Source organism: Ambystoma mexicanum, chromosome 2p (assembly GCF_040938575.1).
Source record: "Ambystoma mexicanum isolate Mex_15411 chromosome 2p, UKY_AmexF1_1, whole genome shotgun sequence".
Lineage (NCBI taxonomy): Eukaryota > Metazoa > Chordata > Amphibia > Caudata > Ambystomatidae > Ambystoma > Ambystoma mexicanum.
This window is the reverse complement of record NC_090923.1, coordinates 976,444,321-976,464,427: the sequence shown is the minus strand read 5'-3', so window position 1 is coordinate 976,464,427 and position 20,107 is coordinate 976,444,321. Positions and strand designations below refer to the sequence as shown.

Genomic DNA, 20,107 nt, shown 5'->3' with positions numbered 1-20,107 from the left:
AAAAGCCCAGGGGAGGATGGATTAACGCCAAGGTTTTATGCGTCTATTAAGGAGCCTCTAACCCAAATCCGAACTGTTATTCAACTGGTTTCAGGAGTCGGGAGGGGGGAAGGGGGGACGTAACGATCTACATCAATGAACATGGCGCAAATTACTCTTATCCCGAAACCGGGGAAGGATCCATGCGCCGCTAATTGTACCGCCCTATCGCCTTGATTAATGTGGATGCCAAATTGTACACTCGGGTTCTGGCAGCTTGCCTGGAGGGGATCCTGCCGGGGTTGGTGAATCAAGATCAGTCAGGCTTTGTTAAGGGAAGGAGCATGTTCGATAATATAAGGAGGGTGTTACACATTATCGACAAAGTGGTTAGAGATAAAGGGGCTAAAACGACATGCCTGGTGATGTTAGATGCCGAGAATGGGTATTGGGAAAGATTGGTATGGGGGCAAATTTCAGGAAAATGATACTACCAAACTATCGAGAACCTCGGGCAAGGGTTAGAGTGAATGGGGTGCTGACTGATCCCTTTCCGATAAGACGTGGAACGAAGAAAGGGTGTCCCCTATCCCCCCCTTAGGAAACAGAACCTTTTACACATCGGTTTCGAGAAAATGGTGACATACGAGGAGTGAAGTGGGGGTGTGGGGGAGCTCAGCACAAAGCAGGGTTATTCGCAGATGACATATTGACAATCACTGATCCGTAGAGATCCATTCCGGCAATTACGAGAGAGATACAAGCATTCGCAGGGGAGTCTGGGCTCAAAGTAAACTTTGGGAAATCTGAAATCTTAAATGCGTCTATTGTTCAGGAACAGAGGACATTGCTTGAACAGACCATCCCATTTAGCTGGGTGAAGGGGTCAGTCAAATACGTAGGGATTAAATTAACGGCATCCATAAGGGGGATACTAGGGGCAAATTACCCAGGTCTGATGAGACAAATCAAATCAGACTTAGTCAGGTGGAAGGGATTAGGTACATCATGGTTTGGTAGGATCGCAGTAATTAAAATTAACATCCTCCCTCGCTTATAGTCATTTATTCCAGGCAATACCGTTGGTAATACCGGGTAAAATGATAAGAGATATCCAAACAGGAACTTGATAGCCAGTAACACAATCAAAATCTGGGACAAGCTGAATAGGAGATTCAAGCGGTCTCCCTGGCCCTCACCAGGTACTCCAATTTGTGGGAACCCTGCCTTTCCACCGGGAGAGAGGATGGTAGGTGCAAACGATGGAGCATAGGAGGTGGGGTACTTATATGAAGGATTGAGCTACAAATCATTTGAAGAAGGCAAAAGAGACTTGGGATTAGTTGATGAAGACCTATTTGCATACCATCAACTTTGGCACTAAGCTGGGGAAGATGTGATCAAGGAGGGGGCAACAAGGGAGCACACCGATTGGGGAAAACTAGTGATAACGTCAGTGGAGAATAAGGGAGTGATATCGGCAATCTATGGCCTACTGCAAAAGGAAGAGCAGGAAGAGAAGGTCTTGAGGGAAAAATGGGGAAGGGTGAGGGGGAAGGGGTTCACAGATTACGAGTGGGATAGAGTGAGAAAAAGCTGGTTCACCTTGCATACTTCAGTGCAACAAAGGGAGCTGCAGTATAAGATGCTACACCATTGGCATTATACCCCAGATAAGCTACAGCGGATTTATCCCATGTTGCCAGCAGAGTGTTGTAGGGAGTGCAGGTAAGTAGGGTCCATGGAGCATATATGGTGGAGCGGTCAACGGCTCAGGCACTTCTGGCAAGAGGTGAACACAAAAGTACTGGAAATGTTGGATATTGATAGGACTTTCCCAGGGACAGAGATTCTCCTGGGGATCACTTTACAAGTGGAAAAGGGGTTGGCGGGGGGGGGGTTGGGAGACGGAGAGAATATGGGTTAACCTAGGATTAGCAGCCAAGCGTTGCATAGCCAAGCAGTGGAAAAGGGCAGAGCCTCCGTCCTTGGTACAGCGGTATCATACCATATGGGATGTGGAGAAAATGACAGCAATATTAAGGGGATCGCTCAAAAAGTTTGGTCGCCTTTTTTATACTATGCATATAAGGGCTTGCTGCACCTGTATATACCGGGGAGACTATAGACACTGGGATTTTTGGAGGAAAGAGGAAGATGAAGCGGCTTAAGGGGATGTGTAGAGGTGGAGGTGGAAAGAAACGAACTGGAGGGGGGAGTTCAGGTTAATGTTGAAACAAGTTGAATGTGAGCTTGGGAATGACGCAACATAATGGAATAATTTGTTAAATTTGTATGACAGAATGTTTTGTAAACTTTTTGTTTTTCTTGGAATGAATAAAGACGTGGTTGGAGAATTTTTTTTTTATTTTTTAAAAAGATAAGAATGGATTTTACCAACGTCTTTCTTCCCTGGTCTTTCAAGGACAATTTAAACATGCATTTTCCCTTAAAGGCAATAATATTACTAGAGGCTCCATCCTGTGCTACTGGCACCACCAATCTCAAAATATCAGTAGAGGTTTGTGGGTGAAGGAAGGGGATAGCCATCAAGGTGCAATCCATTTTTATTTTTTGTTGGGCTTTTTTATACAGACTATTGTTTGCGGGACTATTTGCCAGTTTTTAGGGAGATGTGTCTGGTCCCACGCTTATACATGTAGGGCTGGTTCTGAGCATGTGTTGTACTCTGTTCTTAGGAAAATGTAATGCTGGTGGGACAGGAATGCTCCTTATTTTATTATGTGGTGCAACAATTCTAACGCAAATATTCTTCACACAGAAATTGAGATTATGTTGTGTAATGCTTGTCTGATGTGATGTAGCTAGTGATGTCACGTGGAGTGTTGACGAGTGAATGGTAGAATGTTATGAGTGAGAGTTCTGAGTGGTGGCAGTTACAGCTGGCCTGTGTTGTAATGTAGTCTTGTCTTATGTAACTGGCCTGGAGCGCTTGATGTTAGAATGTTGTGAAGGTACGCATACATATGTAATGTTGTGCTCACACTTGGAGTTTGTACTAATCACCATATGTGTTAAAAGAATGTACTTTTTGCTAAAAGAAGAGGCCTTCTCTTTTATACGGTGGCGTTTAATGGCCATATATGAATAGCAATTGCAAACTAGAAAGAGACCTGCTGACCTGGCAAGAACTTGTTTTTAACAGAAGAATTGTGTTTGGTCACTGTATGTCGAAGCATGTTGAGCCTGCTAAAACTATCTGCAGATTACGGGTGGGGAAGGAATGAGTAAGCACAGCCTCGTGCACAGAGATACACAGAGGGGCACGAGAGAGAGCGAATAACAGATAACAGGAAACCACAATAGCAGATGTTGAACTGTTGACCTTGATGCAAAGTCATGACTGGGAGGAACCGCCTTGTGGTGGACATAATCTATGTGCAGCAATGTATGACAATGTAAAACAGATGGGTATAAAAGGACCACGATGTGCAGGGCAAAGCGCGGCACTTTGACGACTTGCTTTGCGAGACGTTTGAACTTGCTGCCCATTCGCGAATGCTTGTGCATTAATAAAGTAATGTTAACTTGGCTCTTTTCTGTCTGAGTTATTGCAGGGTCCCTCTTGTACTGGTTATGGACGGCGAGAAATCGCACCCACAATTTTGGTGTCAGAAGTGGGACGCGAAGGAGCGACAGTCCGTCACTGGGTGAGGAACGCCGCGGCGGAACCGGAGAAGGAATTGATCACGGGGCCCCAACAACTGAATCCGCACCTTTGATTGCAACCAACGCGTCATCCTTGTTTTTCCGGCTCCGTCGGCGGTGGAACAGCAGGCTGTCGCCCTTCGGGTCCGGAACACTCTGGCGGGACCCTTAAGATAAGTGGTATGGACGGATGCATGATGGAATAAGGGAATAATGATTCAGGGTTTGTGAAGAGGACGGTGGTAAGTCCGTCTATGAAGAAGTAATGTTGAAATGATGATATGATATGTTAGATACGCCAGGAGGATGTATTATTATTGTTAGCCAATAGGTGCATATTTGGGAAAGGTGAGTGTTTTAGGCAATTGCGGTATACCAACAAAATGGGTCAAGCGGCTTCCAGCAAGAGTGGTATAGGCAAGAGACACTATGCCCCTCTTGAAGGAACCCCTGCATTTGATATGTTGATTAAACATGGATTGAATTCAACATTGTTCTTAAAAGAATGGTCCGAATACACAAAAGATTTGATTGAGCATAAATGGCCAGACACCGGGTCCTTTGATGTGGACCGCATATCCAAAGTAGAAATAGAGTTAGTAAAAAGACGGGTTAGACCCGCACAGTTTGAGGCTATACGACTATGGAGGGTAGAAGCAATGCGCAGGCGCAATGCTCAGAATAAACAAAAAGCAAAGGAGCAGAAGAGAACGGTAAATCAAAAATTACATGATCTAGAGATAAAAGAGAAGGGTGAGAGGCTAGATCAGTTGGATAGACATATGATGATTAAGAACAGTGGGGGTATGTATCCTGCCGTGCCGGTGCCTCGATATGAAGATGTGATAGGGCTAGAAGCAGAACAAACAACGACTGAATTATTGTTTCCAGGAGCTACAGCTCCACCGGCAGACAGTGAGGGTGAAAGGGTGGAATTCCCAATGAAGTATGGGGACCCAGATAGGTTGATAGACCATAGGAGAACGACTACTGTAGAAAAGGATAGAGATGGAGACTTGCAAATCCTTATGACCGGGCTGTATGGCACACCCCTCAATGACAGCCTACGGGACCAATTGGGGTGTTTGACACCTTTGGAATTTAGGACAGTGGCCACTAAACTATATACCTTTCATGAGGGTAACTGTAAACTGAGAGGACAGAGTACTGCGGATCTGCCCTCAGCATATCAGGACGCTGTCGCGTTACTACCAGTGACTGCGTCCAGTGTTCAGTTATGGGGATGTATGTCCGACATAATAGCGGAAGTCATAAGGGGCGGTGTTGAATGGGAGAAGGAAAAGAGGGCATGGGAAAGAGAGGTGAGGGAAAGAGAGGCTAAACTCAAAGATGCAGACCAGGCGGGCCAAAACGTAGCTAATCGTATGATAGCATCCATACACTCGCAGTCCATGTCCACCCTGGTGAGTCTGATGGAGGGCCTTGGCTGGCCTATACAAGTAAACGTAATTAAATATCTTCTTATTAGGGTGGATGATATAGAAGAGGAAAAGGAGCCTAGATATGTGTCCCAGTGGAATAGGATTAGGACGGAATTGGATAAGAAACTGCTATCTAATATAAGAGTGGATGATTCAGGGGCGGAAGAATGGAGGATGGCTAAGGTGGAGAAACTATTAAAAGATTATAAAAAAATAAAAGAGAAAACTCTTAGTCACCAGTCCTCTGCTTCATCACCAGTGCAGGCCCTTGTGAGTGAACAAACAAATACAGAAAAGTCACTATTAATGCCAATGAGAGAGTGCCAACCCACCATAGAGGCAGCCACTGGTAACATGATGCGCACCTATGTGTATGTCCCTTTATCCCGAATTGAATTAATGCATATCACCAAGTCCATCCCCGACCCCCGTATAGACCCGGCAGGATTCTACAAAGAAGTAGGAAAGTTATTCAGACCAGGGTTATTTACCGTAGAGGATGTAGATAACATATTGTTAGCCATTGTCCCAGAAGAAATATGGACCCCCTTTCGTGCCAAAGACAATGAAACAATAAAATGGAAAGATGTAATGGATGCGAGCAAAAATAGAAAACTGCATGAGGAATATCCTGAACCCCTAAGGGGGCATGGCATGGCAGTCCTGAGGGCTCTAGAAAAGGTGTTACCCCCATTTGATGTGAATGTGGAGAAACTGTCCGCTGTGATACAGGGTGCAAGTGAGGAGGTAGCACAGTACTTTCTGCGTTATGAAGCAGCATTCAAAGCGCACAGTGGGCTAGAGATAGGGTCTGAAACGGGCCAACGGTACTTTGCCACAAACTTTGTAGAGGGGCTCCACGGGCCAATTCAGGAGAACATTAGGAGGGCAGAAAGTACATGGATGACTAGAAACCCCCGGGATCTCCTCGAAATGGCCAGGTATTATGAAAGAGGGGAAAGAGTAAAGGGACAACAAAAGGCACGACAAGAGAAGGATTTAAAAACCAAAGTGTTGATGCAACAGTTGCATCAAGGGCCCCAAAGCAGGTATAACTACAATAATAACGGCCCGTCACAGGGCTATAGCAGCAACATGATAGGGGGCCAAGGGACAGGAAGAGGTACAGTGCAAGGAGGTGCGCTATATGGGAGGAGTGATGGGCTACCCCAAGATGTATGTGCCTTCTGCAAGAGACCCGGACACTGGAAATCCCAGTGTCCCCAGAGTGGTGGGAGAGGAAGGGGCGTACGGCCCCCTTCACAGACAACATTTGCCCCAGGAAATAGGACTGGTGGGTACGGCAACCAAGACAATAGAATGTTTAAACCCCCTCAACCCAATGCCTTTGACGGACAAGCAAGAGGGGATGTTCCCTGGCCGGCCCCGCCTCCCCCCAATCTACTGTATCAGCCACAACAAACACCACAAGTACAAGGTGTATGCCAGGGTGAAGAATGTGGAGAAGGGGTATACTATAGCGATGATTTTCAGGATAACACAAGCGATATGTCCTGAGGATGCCGGAATGAGATAGCGGGAGTGGTGCAGGTTCCTATAGACCAAAGGGGGCCTTATGCCTCTATTAGGATCGGCCCCCACCGAAACTTGAGATGTCTGGTAGACACAGGAGCTGGAAACAGTTCCGTGAATATCAGAGCCGTCCCCGCTGTCCCATTATCGGATAAAAGCAAGGTATCAGTTGGATTTGGGGGAAATCCAATAAAGACTCCTGTAAGTGAAATAGTAGAAGCGGAACTTCATGGGGTAAAATGGGAGAATGGGTGGCTGTTGACCAATCACTGCCCAGAAAACTTGTTAGGTATTGATGCATTAAAAACGCTAGGGGCCACAATATATTGCTCCCCCCAGGGAGTGAGAATGACCATAAGCAAACCTATGAGTATGATAGGAGTAATGCAAACCCTGCCCCCGGAACTCCAAGACATCCCGAATGAACTATGGGCCACTCATGGGAATGATGTAGGAGTGTTGGATGTTTCCCCAGTAGTAATCAAACTAAAGCCCGGTGCCAGGTTGCCCAGGATAAAACAATATCGCATATCACACGAGGGAGAGCAGGCACTATATCAAATAGTACAGGACATGATACGGTTAGGGGTGGTAGAGCCAACAAATGATAGCCCTTGTAACTCTCCGATCCTTCCAGTACACAAGAAAGGTGATGAAGCCGTACCCTATCGTTTTATTATTGATTTAAGAGAAATAAACAAAATAGTAGAACCCAGATATCCAGTTGTCCCTAATATTTCAAGTGTACTCACTTTAATTCCCAAAACAGCAAAATGGTTTACGGTAATTGATTTGAAAAATGCCTTCTTCAGCATTCCTATTGCCGAAGAAAGCAGGTACCTGTTTAGTTTTACTCTTCGAGATAGACAGTATCGATTTACTAGAGCCCCGCAGGGATATACAGAAAGTCCCGCCATATTCAGCCAAGCACTAAAAACACAGATGGATAACCTAGCCCTACCCGCTAACACTGCTCTGATACAATATGTTGATGATTTGCTATTATGTGCAGCCACCGAAGAGGAATGCCATTATGTGACCAGATTGGTGCTAATGCACTTAGCAGAGAATAAGCACAAGGTAGCCCTAGCCAAAATGCAGTATGTAAAACAAAAGGTCCATTATTTAGGCTTTGAGCTGTCCGAAGAGGGGCGAACCCTGTCTACTGATCGCATTGCTTTGATACAGTCCATAAAAGGTCCAGACACGGCAAAGGGTCTCCGAAGGATAATTGGTGTTTTATCCTACTGTAGGCACTGGATTCCTGAATTCTCTGTATTGATCCAGCCCATGCTAAAAGCCTTAAAAGAAGTACAAGAAAACGGCCCATTAGAATGGACACCTGAGATGGAAAAAGCCCTGACAGCTATGAAAGATGTTCTATGCCACGCACCGGCCTTAGGCACACCTGATTATACTAAGAGATTTTGCCTTTTTGTTGATGAACAGGAAGGTTGCGCTGTGTCAGTCTTGACACAGGAACAAGGGGGTAAACAGAGACCATGTGCATATTTTTCTAGCACTCTGGACTCAGTAGCTCGAGGCCTACCCCCATGCATGAGAGCAGTAGTTGCAGCAGCGACAGCCCTAAAACAAAGTGCAGGTTTCATCCTAGGGAGTGAAGTAACAGTAAAGGTTCCACATACGGTAGATGTTCTTCTGAATAGAGTGCATACACAGCATTTGACTACAGCTAGACTCACACAGTATGAGATGATCCTGTTTGCCAGTAATGTAAAAATTGAACGGTGTAACACTTTGAATCCAGCGACACTGCTTCCTTTGCCCACCTCACCTGATGACATTAGGCATGATTGTGTGATTCAAATGGAAGAACACACTAAGGGTAGAGCAGACCTGCAAGACACCCCGCTGGTTGATAATGAGGGTATATTATTCTGTGATGGTTCCTGTTTCAAACTGCCAAATGGGGAGACAACAGCAGGGTATGCAGTAACTACAGGGGAACAGTTGATTGAGAGTGGGAAAGTGTGTGAGAAATCGGCGCAGGCGGCAGAATTGATTGCGCTAACTAGAGCATTAGTGTTAAGCAGCGGCATGAAAGTGACAATTTATACTGATTCAGCCTACGCGCACGGGGTGGTTTCCAGTTTTGGTAAACTCTGGGGAGAGCGTGGCTTCTTAACCTCTCAAGGTGATACTATTAAACATGCCCGATTGATTGCTGAATTATTGCAAGCCCTTACGCTGCCCAAAATGGTGGCCGTAGTGAAGTGCTCAGCGCATAAAAAAACACTGGATTATGTCACGCAGGGAAATTCTTTGGCTGACCAGATGGCTAAACTAGCTGCCACAAGGGACACTCGGTGGGAAGCCCGACAGCTCATAGTGGGGAGGGATGTGACTATGGAAGGGACGAAGGAGCGCGTAAAGGAAATCCAAGCAGATGCAACCATTGAAGAAAGACTATCTTGGCACAAGGATGATCAATACGAGGAGACGGTAGATGGGCTATGGGCACATACCAATACGAATACTTGGGTACTACCTGACGCATACTTACCTGTGATAGTGAGCGTGGCTCATGGTCCAACCCACGTTAACGCAAGAACTATGGAAGAAGTTTTAAGTACTGTGTGGTACAACAAAAGATTGGGAATGTATTGTCGCCAATGGGCAAAACAATGTGAAATATGTGTTTTATATAATGTGGGGAAAGGTGTACCGGCCCCGGCGGGCCACAGTAAGTTACCCACCTGCCCTTTTGAGGTGGTGTATATGGACTTTATACAGCTGGAGCCTGTAAATAAACATTCCTACTGTTTGGTGATGAAATGTGGGTTCTCAGGATGGGTGGAAGCATATCCCCTGCGGGACAATAGTGCCACCTCCACAGCACAATGCATATTGAAACACTGGATGCCCTTGACTGAAATGGCCGGATGCATTGTCTATTGCATTATTGAGTATGCGTACTATGCCTAAGCGTACACATGGTTTATCTCCTTTCGAAATTGTTATGGGGCGCCCACCAAGTATTGGGACCCCCAAATCACCTAAGAGATTGTCTGAGCAAGCATGGCCTGCATTACAACAGTACTGTATTGGGTTAACTAATAGACTGATTTCTATTAATGCACAGGTGAACGCAGTAGCTCCATCTCCTCTGATAGGAGAAGGTCACGACGTGCAGCCCGGTGACTGGGTTGTTATAAAAGCCTTCGATCGCACCAGCGGACTGCAACCCAGATGGAGGGGCCCGTTTCAGGTTCTCCTCGCAACACAAACTGCGGTAAAAGTTGATGGCAAACCGCACTGGTACCACGTGAATCACGTCAAGAAGACGCTGCCACTATTGATTCCTCCAGAAAAGGGAACCGACAAACCGCAGGTTGCAAGTGTACTGCCAGATGCCAGTGACAGGTGTGCCCATCGCCTCCGATCCCGTGACGTGTATGTGCCAAGCAACGTGTAAGGACACTGTTTTGAACTTTGATCATTAGGGAGATGAACATTTGGACTCTCTTGTTGGTTTTAGCAGAATTGTGCCTTACTGAAGACGACGGGCTTGTAGCCTGAAGGGCCTTCGGCGTTCCCCTCCTGGGACAGGCACTACGAGACGTGGGACAGATCGGATGAAGGTTTTCAGTGAGACCTACCACTACTAGAGTAATAAGGACACTGGTGCTTTAAATAGGGGATATTGCTATATCGCTAGGTTGCAACTGATATACGCTGTATACTGAGCCATATACTGAACTATGTCTACACCCGTGTATGCTGGTTTAGTCCCTGAACGGATAAGTGTATGCTCCTCAAACACAGAAGGTAAGAGGAAAATACTAGTTTGTACCACAAGAGGCAAAATTTTGTTTTCTGTATGCACGATAGTAGTACTAATAGCATTTGCCATAATATTCTGGTATCTGGAACATCCATCTAGATATGAATTAAAGAACCTGTTGCCCGAGTCAAATGAAACAGGGAGAACAGATTGGGTCAAGAGCAGGAATCGAGATGCCTATGACCAACACGACCCGGAAGACTATGCCAAAAATGAATACGTGAAGATAATAAACACAACATATGGGGTAGTGAATAAAACTGATTGCTGGATCTGCACCCACATGCCCCGACATAGCAGTGAAGGCATCCCAGTGTACGCATCGCCAGTTACTGAGGATGCGGGGTGTACATTAATTTACATGAGAATAGTGTCAGCACAGCAATATATGATACCGAATACCGCTTGTTATGTTAGAGGAGAGAACAAAACCCTTCTAAAGGAAAAGATACGCTATAAAATCAAAACTGAGGGAATCGGGCTTGCACCTGCTATGGTACAGATAGTAAGAGAACCTCCTCCCCCTATCACCATCACACAAGAGTTTAGGCCAAAGAATATATGTTTTAAGAGGAGCGCAAGAGGTAATCAAAGAATGATCTCGGGGTGCAGTCAAATGGTGAATCTAAATAACTACACGAAGGGATTGTTACAGATTGAAGGACATGCCTACGTCTGTAACAAGAGGGCTTATTTGTGGTTAGCCAAAGATTTTGTTGGGGTATGTTACATAGCCAGAATAATGCCGGCTGTGATGGTATATGCCCCGTCTACTCTGCATAAAGAAATACACAGCAGAAATAAACGAGCAGTAAACCCAAAAATTCCTACGTATCAACCTACAGGATGGGAAACGTTTATAGATCTGATGGGGGTCCTGGTTCCTCCAGCGGGCATCTTTATGAACAGTCAAGAAATCCAAAAGCTAAGCAGGGCCCTTGAGTTCGTAATCGAAGAATCTGCAGACCTAATGGAAAACATTACTTATGAAATGAAAGCAATTCGGCTAGTGGCTCTCCAAAATAGGTATGTCTTAGACATACTCACTGCAGAAAGGGGCGGAGTCTGTTTTTTGGTGGGATCCCAATGCTGTGTTTACATACCAGAAGGGAGTACAGGAATCCTGGATGGAGTAAACAAACTGCATAAAGTGGCGGATAGCATCCACCAGGAGGAAGGGTCAGGAGATAGCTGGTGGATGAAGCTCCTGAAAGAAATTGGATGGCAACTTCTTACGCCTATACTGGTTCTAGCGGCAATAGTTGTAGGTATTTGTCTCTGCATCCAATGTTTCCCGGTATGTGTGTCGTGCTGTGTTTCCATGTGTTCTTCCAGCATAACGCGCCTAAATCCAATGGATAAAAGCCATGTACAACAGGAATTTTTTGACATGGGAGGCCTGGAGAAGATTATGGTACATACAGTATGTGATGATGTTGCTTTCCTGCCATCTGCTTATGCTAGGAAGGTTTAGATTGATGCTCAAGTGTGAGCAAAGGGTGGATTGAAGGTACGCATACATATGTAATGTTGTGCTCACACTTGGAGTTTGTACTAATCACCATATGTGTTAAAAGAATGTACTTTTTGCTAAAAGAAGAGGCCTTCTCTTTTATACGGTGGCGTTTAATGGCCATATATGAATAGCAATTGCAAACTAGAAAGAGACCTGCTGACCTGGCAAGAACTTGTTTTTAACAGAAGAATTGTGTTTGGTCACTGTATGTCGAAGCATGTTGAGCCTGCTAAAACTATCTGCAGATTACGGGTGGGGAAGGAATGAGTAAGCACAGCCTCGTGCACAGAGATACACAGAGGGGCACGAGAGAGAGCGAATAACAGATAACAGGAAACCACAATAGCAGATGTTGAACTGTTGACCTTGATGCAAAGTCATGACTGGGAGGAACCGCCTTGTGGTGGACATAATCTATGTGCAGCAATGTATGACAATGTAAAACAGATGGGTATAAAAGGACCACGATGTGCAGGGCAAAGCGCGGCACTTTGACGACTTGCTTTGCGAGACGTTTGAACTTGCTGCCCATTCGCGAATGCTTGTGCATTAATAAAGTAATGTTAACTTGGCTCTTTTCTGTCTGAGTTATTGCAGGGTCCCTCTTGTACTGGTTATGGACGGCGAGAAATCGCACCCACAGTTGATGCATGAATGCAGCTCAGGAGAATGTTGGGTGGATCTGTGAGTGAATGTTCTGATTATCAGTTGGGGGCCTGAGCTGGAGTGTGAAGGATGGCCGGTGGGTCTGCTCTATAATTATGTCCTGTCTACTGTGCCACCGTAAATACCGTCAAAAGAAACTGGATGATGTACATTTGTACTTCTGTAAACAAAGCTACCTGGATCAAACCCAATGACTCCACAGCAGGTCTGTGTCTCGAGTCCCAGCTTTATTACACCAAACAGACTTCATAACAGCCTGCCTGGGTGATGGGAGCTGGTTTTGTCCCATCTATTGTCCTATATGTTTTATACTTGTAACTGAAACTAAGAAGCTGGAAATAAACTTACTTGGTGTCGTCTTAAAGAGCCTGGCACTCACAATTTCAGCATGTTTCCCTGGCCCATAAATTTCATACATCACTTTATTCTAGTGGCACATGCACTCTTTATGGCATGCTTTTTCTGGCTCACTCCTCGCTATTCCGCCTAGAAAATACTGTATTCGTCTGATTTGGTTTGCTAGACATTAGTCACAGCAAACAAAATTTATTATTTTAACATCTGGAGGTACATTTTTTTCAGTGGCATAAAATCTATCTAGATGTCTCCGTTTCATGAGCTTTCATAACCACCTATAAAGCATTTGTTTTTTAGCCAATAAATGTGGAAAATGTCCTCTAAGATGTCCCCGTTTGTACTGATTTTTAAAGAATTGCTGTGGTTAGGGAGGGAGACATTCCAATAACTAATCTATTTTGAGGGACTGTGTCCTCAAAGAACGGCTCCCTCTTAAATCGGTTGCACACATGAAAAATAAAATGCAGAAGAAAAAACATTTCTACACTTCGAGCAAAATAATTAGAGGGCATAGTGCTAGAGACCCCCAGGGGAACACTTCAAGAGAAACGAGCACGTTTCTTATTGACATTGCAAAGGAATAGGTCCACGTGAAAAGCTCTCTCCCGGAGAAGGATTTGCTCCACAACCTGATTCTGCCACTCCCATTTGTGACATTCAGCTGAATGAGGAGGTCTACTCATTTTCACCTACTCTGCACGATGGGTTGTTGAAGCAAACGGTTTAATTGAGCAAAACCAGAGGAACATGGCCTCCATGCAAGGTGAATTGGTCTCTTTTGTTGGCATAATGGATCTCTGCTGAACAGGACTGATTTTCCGCAGATCAGTAGTGAATGGCCTTATTCGCAAGTCTGACAGAAAGTTGCTTGCAGTGAATAGGCAAAGAGAAGACGTCCTGAAAACTGGGTGACGAGCACATTCTCAAACTCTAGGGCCTGAAAAAACGGGAGCAGAGCGACCCATTTTGAATTTGTACTTCCAGAGTAACTTGTTGAGCAGTCATCAATCCAAATGGGCTGAAAGCCTCCATACTACTTGGACAGAAAGTGCCAACCCTGGTATGCCTCCAAAAAGTGGAATATGTCCCACAGTCCACATGAGGAGGAATTGGGAAAACTATTGGAAAGTGGTCTTAATGAAGGCTGAGAAGGTTCTGGGGGCCTTGGATATATGCATTAACTGAGAGATTATCTGCATCACTAAACAGTCTGATGTTATTCCCCATCATTCCAGAAGGAAAAGAGCTGCATTCCACAGTTAAGAAAAGGGTAAAGGAAAATGCGAAGCAGTTTGGCATGGACAGTAGTGGAAGGCACAGATTCAACCAGTTTGCCTTGACCGGTCACCTTCGCTCTTGAGGGATACGAACCTCTTGCTGTTGCGACAGTTCTGCTTCCCTTCCCCAAAAACGTTTTACTGATTGAAAGCATAAGGCTTATGATAAAGCCTCCCAGTGGTCGAAGCAATAGAGCAATAGGCAGCAGAGGGGCTAGACAACCCCATGGTTGGGAAGTCAACTTCAAAGTTTGAACCCTTACGGAAGACATCAGTCTTGCTCCCGAAACAATAGCCATGCTGAGCAATTTAGAATGGACATCCTTGCACACAATCTGACCACTTCTCTCCATGCTAATGAATTTGCCACAGAGTCAAGGTTTGCCCAGAGTAGCTGCTTGCCATGATTGCTGCAGGGACTCTAGAAAGCAACACTCTGCTGTACAGGAGACCAGACTCTGAACCGGTCAGAATGATTAATTACAGTGGAGACTTTTGGTTGCCTAAACCAAAAGGAACCCCTGTTCTCTGTGTTATGGTCCTGTGCCAAGCAGCAGACACATGGAGGGTATGGTTCACGTACAGGCTCTTGCCCAACAATTATTGTAGGGCTTATTCTCCACTTGGGAGACAATGGATGCGAACACTCAAGAAACTGTGGCTATTTCCAGAAAATTACAGGTCCTCCCTCCATGTACCATCATCACCACTTCCAGAAGTCAGCCAGTGCCCCTGATGCCTATAAAATGTTTGCAGACCAGTCGACAGCTGGCAGTGTATTTGATTTGAACTGGATACAGAGTTATCCTCAACAAAATGTGAATATCTTCAAGAGGTGACTTGGCTGCAACTCGCTGCTCCTCATGTTATAAGGGCTAATTAGTATTTTGTTTTTAAAAAATGAGATAATTGGGTTTTTGTACTAAATCTAAATGCTTCTAGCCATGGGAAGTCTTCCCTTCCAGTCACACCCATCTGAGTTACACATCGCAACCCCTTTGGAACAATCAAGTTGGCCTATGAGATAAGATCATTTATGGAGTAAATAACATGAATAAAGACAATTCCTTCAAGAAGTTTCAAAAGCTCTGCAGTATAGCCTCATTCCAACACCCCCACTTCCCAAGCCCAGCGGTTTGCCAGTGAGAGACTACAGCGGGAGAGAAGCTAATCACTTACCTCGATTTGCCACCATCACCTTTTTGATGGGTTTGTACTCCACCCGCTGGGTACTCTGGAAGGCTGCATTCAAACGGGACAATCGCTGGACGCTCAGGAAGCTCAGGCCCCCTTTCACAAAACGTAGCCTCAACATCTGCAATGGAAGCACACAATATTCAGGTCACCAATTCCAAGATTTTACTTCTGCAATGGTTGCATTTCAAGATCTGAGGGCATACTTCTGACTTTCATTATTAGGGGTGCGGGGGGGGGGGGGAAACAGGGCAAAACACCCATGGGGAGCTTGATCACGCTGCAGGATTCGGGCATTGTCCCTCCTTATTTTCAATATTGGGCCTCAATTATGCATTTTACAAAACATGTATCAGAAGAAATGGCCAAACATAAGATTTACGTGCAATTCTAACCATATGAGAGGTTTCAAGAAGTCATATAACACAAGTGCGGCAGTGAAATTGCAGAAAGAGTTAAAAAAAAAAAAGAAGAAAACGAACAAGAAAAAAAAGTTAATCAATGCTGGTGTGGCCTACTTTGAGGGGTTTTGGGACAAAAGCATGTTTAAGCATGACCAACACCAAACCGTAGACTGTCTGCAAAAGTCCATACATTTACAAGACATCTTTTTATTAACAAGTGTAATATATAACATTTCGCTTTTCTGTGAGCCGTGTCCCAAGTGAGGTTGCTATGACTGAGAAAATGAATTTAGTTTACAGAGTGCACTATATAAGTGGTTAATGTTATAATTGCAGTTTGAACAACTCTATAGAATGAAGCCTTGTATGAGACTACAGCACTCACTGAACTAAAATATTATTAGAGGATCCCACGGATGAGTGATTTGCGTCAGCTCACCTCTCCTGTATTCTTCCCGCAGGATTACTGTGCAATGCTGCAAATTCTGCATCCAAGCTCTCATATTGGAAATATGATCTCCAGTGACAGTGTCTGGTATATGCTACCACTCGATCCCCTCCAGCACCCGGAATAGGCCATTCAATCCAACAATGCTCTTTGTGAAGACAGCTTAACTCAACACTGCCTCTGCCGTGTTATTGTATACATTGCAAGTAATTTCGGTTTTAACGAACAGGCCCTTTCACCAATGAATACAAGTGCACAACATTGCGAGAGTCGGTAAGCCAGGAAATGAGCAGGTGTCCCTCAAAGTCTAAACTAGTATTCTCTTCAATAAAATCGGCCTTTCAAAGCACCATATCTTGCATGATAAGTCAACCACCATACTTAAGACATCTTAGTAGAAACAGGTGTGCACAAATAAACATGACTCACTTCTTGAAGAAAAAAAAAATAAAGTTAGCCCCCAGAGGATTCGAAAGGTGGTAGTGGCATGCAGGTTACACACACCTCAGTAAGTCTAACTACTGTGCTACCTTTCCAGCGCAGTGCCCAACACATGACCCAACTTCTAAAGAAATCAACATCAGAAGTAGATCTCCACTATACAGACCAACAATGTCGTACCAGTTAATGACTTAAAAGCAAAATGGTGTTTCACCTCCAACAAGATCAATATTGCCTACAGACAAATGTAGGATTTACTGTCAGAAACAAAAAACGAACATCGACGGTGCAAAGTGTCTTTCCTACCCCTTTCACCGTAGAACTGATTAGTCCAGTTGGGTTAACCCCTGTGTGGCTATCACATACCCATCACCTAGGTTTTGTGATGTGTGAAGCGCTTGCGTAATTCGGTCTAGTTAATAAGGCTGTACTGAAGAGGCGCCAAGAATTGTGCATATTATATTCTTTTATTTTTAAATTGCGATAATTTCCTTTGGACTATACACAAAAGCAGGTCATTGTATGGGCTCACTTCACCCAATGGACAACTGCACGTGCACATCTGCATTGTAACCAATGTTCTTTGCAATACTTAAAAATAAAAGGGGAGGACAGGAAGGGTTAATGTGGGTAGATTAGCAGCAGGTGCAAAACTGAGGTGCAGGCCAGAAGTACCAAGGTCCTGAGAGCGGATAGGATTCCAGGTCGTTTGTGGGAGTGACACGTGGGTGTCTGTATATCCAGAGTGAAGAATCCAAGATAAATAGGTGCTTGCACTGGGATACTAGGGGAACATCTGGTCTGGAGGGGAGGCATGGTGTTTGACAGGCAGAGGCGTTGCTAGGAGGGGTTGGGGGGTGGGGGGGAGCTATAGCCCTGGGTCTTTTGGTTGTAGGCCCAGATAGAAGCTCAGGGGTTACAACCAAAAAGGCTAGCTAGCCCCCAGCCCCAACAATACCAAAATTACTCTAGCCACATATCTTTTCCAGACCTAGCAACACCCATGTTGACAGGGCAAAAGATTTTGCCTGCCATGCAGAGGGCTCCAAGTGTCCCTGTAGTGGTGCTAGCAGGTATAAGGCTGTTGTGTGTATGTACTGCAAAGGTGAAACGTGAGGTTTGGTGGTTCTTTGCGAATATCCTGCTCGTTTAATGTCGCTCCTCAAAAAAGTAACTTATTACTTGCCTTGGAACAGCCTGAAACAGGAGAATGCATGCATCCATCCATCCATCCATCGGGTGTTGAACCCCGGAACTCCACATGCCAAGCGCCCTCGCCTTGCTCACTGTGTCTGGTCCTCTTCCCCTTTCCACACAAACCCTCCATGTTACGGCCCAGCTTATCCCTCCAGGTCACTCCATTGCCCACATCAACCCCATGAACTAATTACTGCTTCCTCGACCAACCAGCAGCTTGTCAGTCCTCTTCGGTTGGTCTCGTGTGGGTGGCATTTCCTGGACACCCTCTGTCTAGGGTGGTCCAGGAAACACGGTACCAAGACCTGCAATGGTTTAGTTGGGCAGGGTTGGGGGCAGGAGTGTTAGTTAATGAGGTTGTTTAGAGTCTTGTTACCAAAGTTTAATTAGCTAAATCAACCTAACGGGGTCGAGTAGGGCAGCATGCGAAATAATGTTATTACTAGTCACGGTGGCAGGGTGCTTATTATTCTTGGTTCCATATTTGGGAGTATTGTTGTGTGATGTTCGCTCAGAAGGGCTGAAAGCTCCCAGGGGGTTGGAATGGGAGTTTTGTAGGTGCTTGTATGATTACTTTATTTGTAGGGTTGTCTGAACAGGTTGTCTTACATCTGTAAGATTTTGTTGAAGTGGGTGGGGTGTGAGTTGCTGGGATAGCGACTGTGGTGCTACAGGCTGTTAATATAATTCCTTGAGGATTGTGAACATTACCTTCTGCCCCATTTATCAAAAATGTCTGTATACAATTATGCCTTTTTAAGCACATTTTTCATCTAGATAACCATAAACTTGGATTTTCTTTTTTGGAGGTAGTCAAGGTTGGCAGTGAACCATCTAACAGCTTTGCTATATCCCATGTACTCCACCTACCACTACATAGGTGTATGTTTAGAAACTTAAAGCGCGCCTTAGTCCTAATGGCAAACGGGCGCATATAAGTATCAAGCACAAACAGCATGACAAACCTAAAAACAGATAAAAGGAATAAAAATAACGCCATCATAAAAGCACACAATAAAAGCAGTTACAATTAAACCAGAAGAAATAACAATAATAACACTAGAATAAGAGATGACGAATAGAACAAAGCAGTAGAAGCAGCAGGATTAAAATCAACCAGAACCAAGCTAAAACATTTCATTTAAAAAGAAATGTCTTAAGAGCTCTTTTAAAAGGTCTAAGTGAGGGATCCAGTCTTAGCATAACAGGCAGCTTGTTACCGAGAGACCGGGCAATAAACTCAAAAGGTAAGTTTGCCTGCCTGCTCCAATTTCACACAAGGCACCACGAGCAGATAATTCAGACTACATTTTAGCAATCCAGTCGTTGGCTTCATCTGCAGCCTCCACTTGAGGTAAGATGGGCCAATGCCAACAGATAGACAATATAAAGCCTTGCAAGCAGGTGTAGTGTGTGCTCTTCTATTAAGATGGGAGGCTGTTCTTGCTGCACTATTTTGCAGCACTTGGAGGATTGCTAGATTTGTTTGAGCAGTACCAACCAAAAGACTGTCGCAGTAATCGATATTAGCACCAATTATAGATGTAGCAATCGTGGCACACTTCTAAGTCGTAATAAACGGCCGAATGCGCCAAAGCAGCTTCATATAATAAGATGAATATGAGATTACTTGGTCCTTCATACATGGACAAAGTTGAGTGAAAGAACACAGGTTTTTTTTTTTACTTTTTTTACCTTGGTAAGGGTCTCGGGTCCAGCAGCCAGCAATATTGAAATTCATATACAGACCAAGAAGCCAGGAAAGCCTTTGCTGGGAGCCAACCAGCAGAAGTTCGGTTTTGCCATCATTTAAAGCTAGACAATGATGAGCCATCCAGTTATGAATCAAGTTACAAATGGTGTTAACTTGTGCAGAATCTGTAGAGTAATCACCCGTAAATTGAATCACAATCTGCATATCAGCAGCTTAGTGCACAAACATGTACTGCTCATCTAAAAGATCAAACAATGGCTTCATAAAAATAACAAAGGAGCTCAGCAGGGGGTGCCATAAAGGATTTAAGAAAGACTTTTGCCGATCTGCCTGATAAAACTGAGTCAGCTGCTATTTAAGAAAGAAGCACGGTAGTCTGAACTCTGTTGTATAAGATGTTAAAATCCACCAAGACAAATGCAGCCGTAAAGTTCAAAAGAATAAGAGCAACCTGGCCGTTGCCCA

The 20,107-nt window shown here is 44.7% G+C and overlaps 1 protein-coding gene and 1 long non-coding RNA gene across 6 annotated transcripts in view; one reads left to right on the top strand and one right to left on the bottom strand.

Annotated features, from left to right (window-relative positions):
* Positions 1 to 20,107, bottom strand: part of PC (pyruvate carboxylase) — a 2,561,538-nt gene that overhangs the window by 2,035,307 nt on the left and 506,124 nt on the right. For all 5 annotated transcript variants that reach the window (XM_069644789.1, XM_069644792.1, XM_069644793.1 and 2 more), the window contains one exon: positions 15,424 to 15,559. In XM_069644789.1, the coding sequence (XP_069500890.1) occupies positions 15,424 to 15,559 (136 nt within the window). The remainder of the gene's footprint in view (positions 1 to 15,423; positions 15,560 to 20,107) is intronic.
* LOC138566992 (uncharacterized) lies at positions 2,960 to 12,515 on the top strand. The gene is made up of 2 exons (XR_011302079.1): positions 2,960 to 3,517; positions 9,727 to 12,515. It is a non-coding gene; the product is annotated as an uncharacterized lncRNA (long non-coding RNA).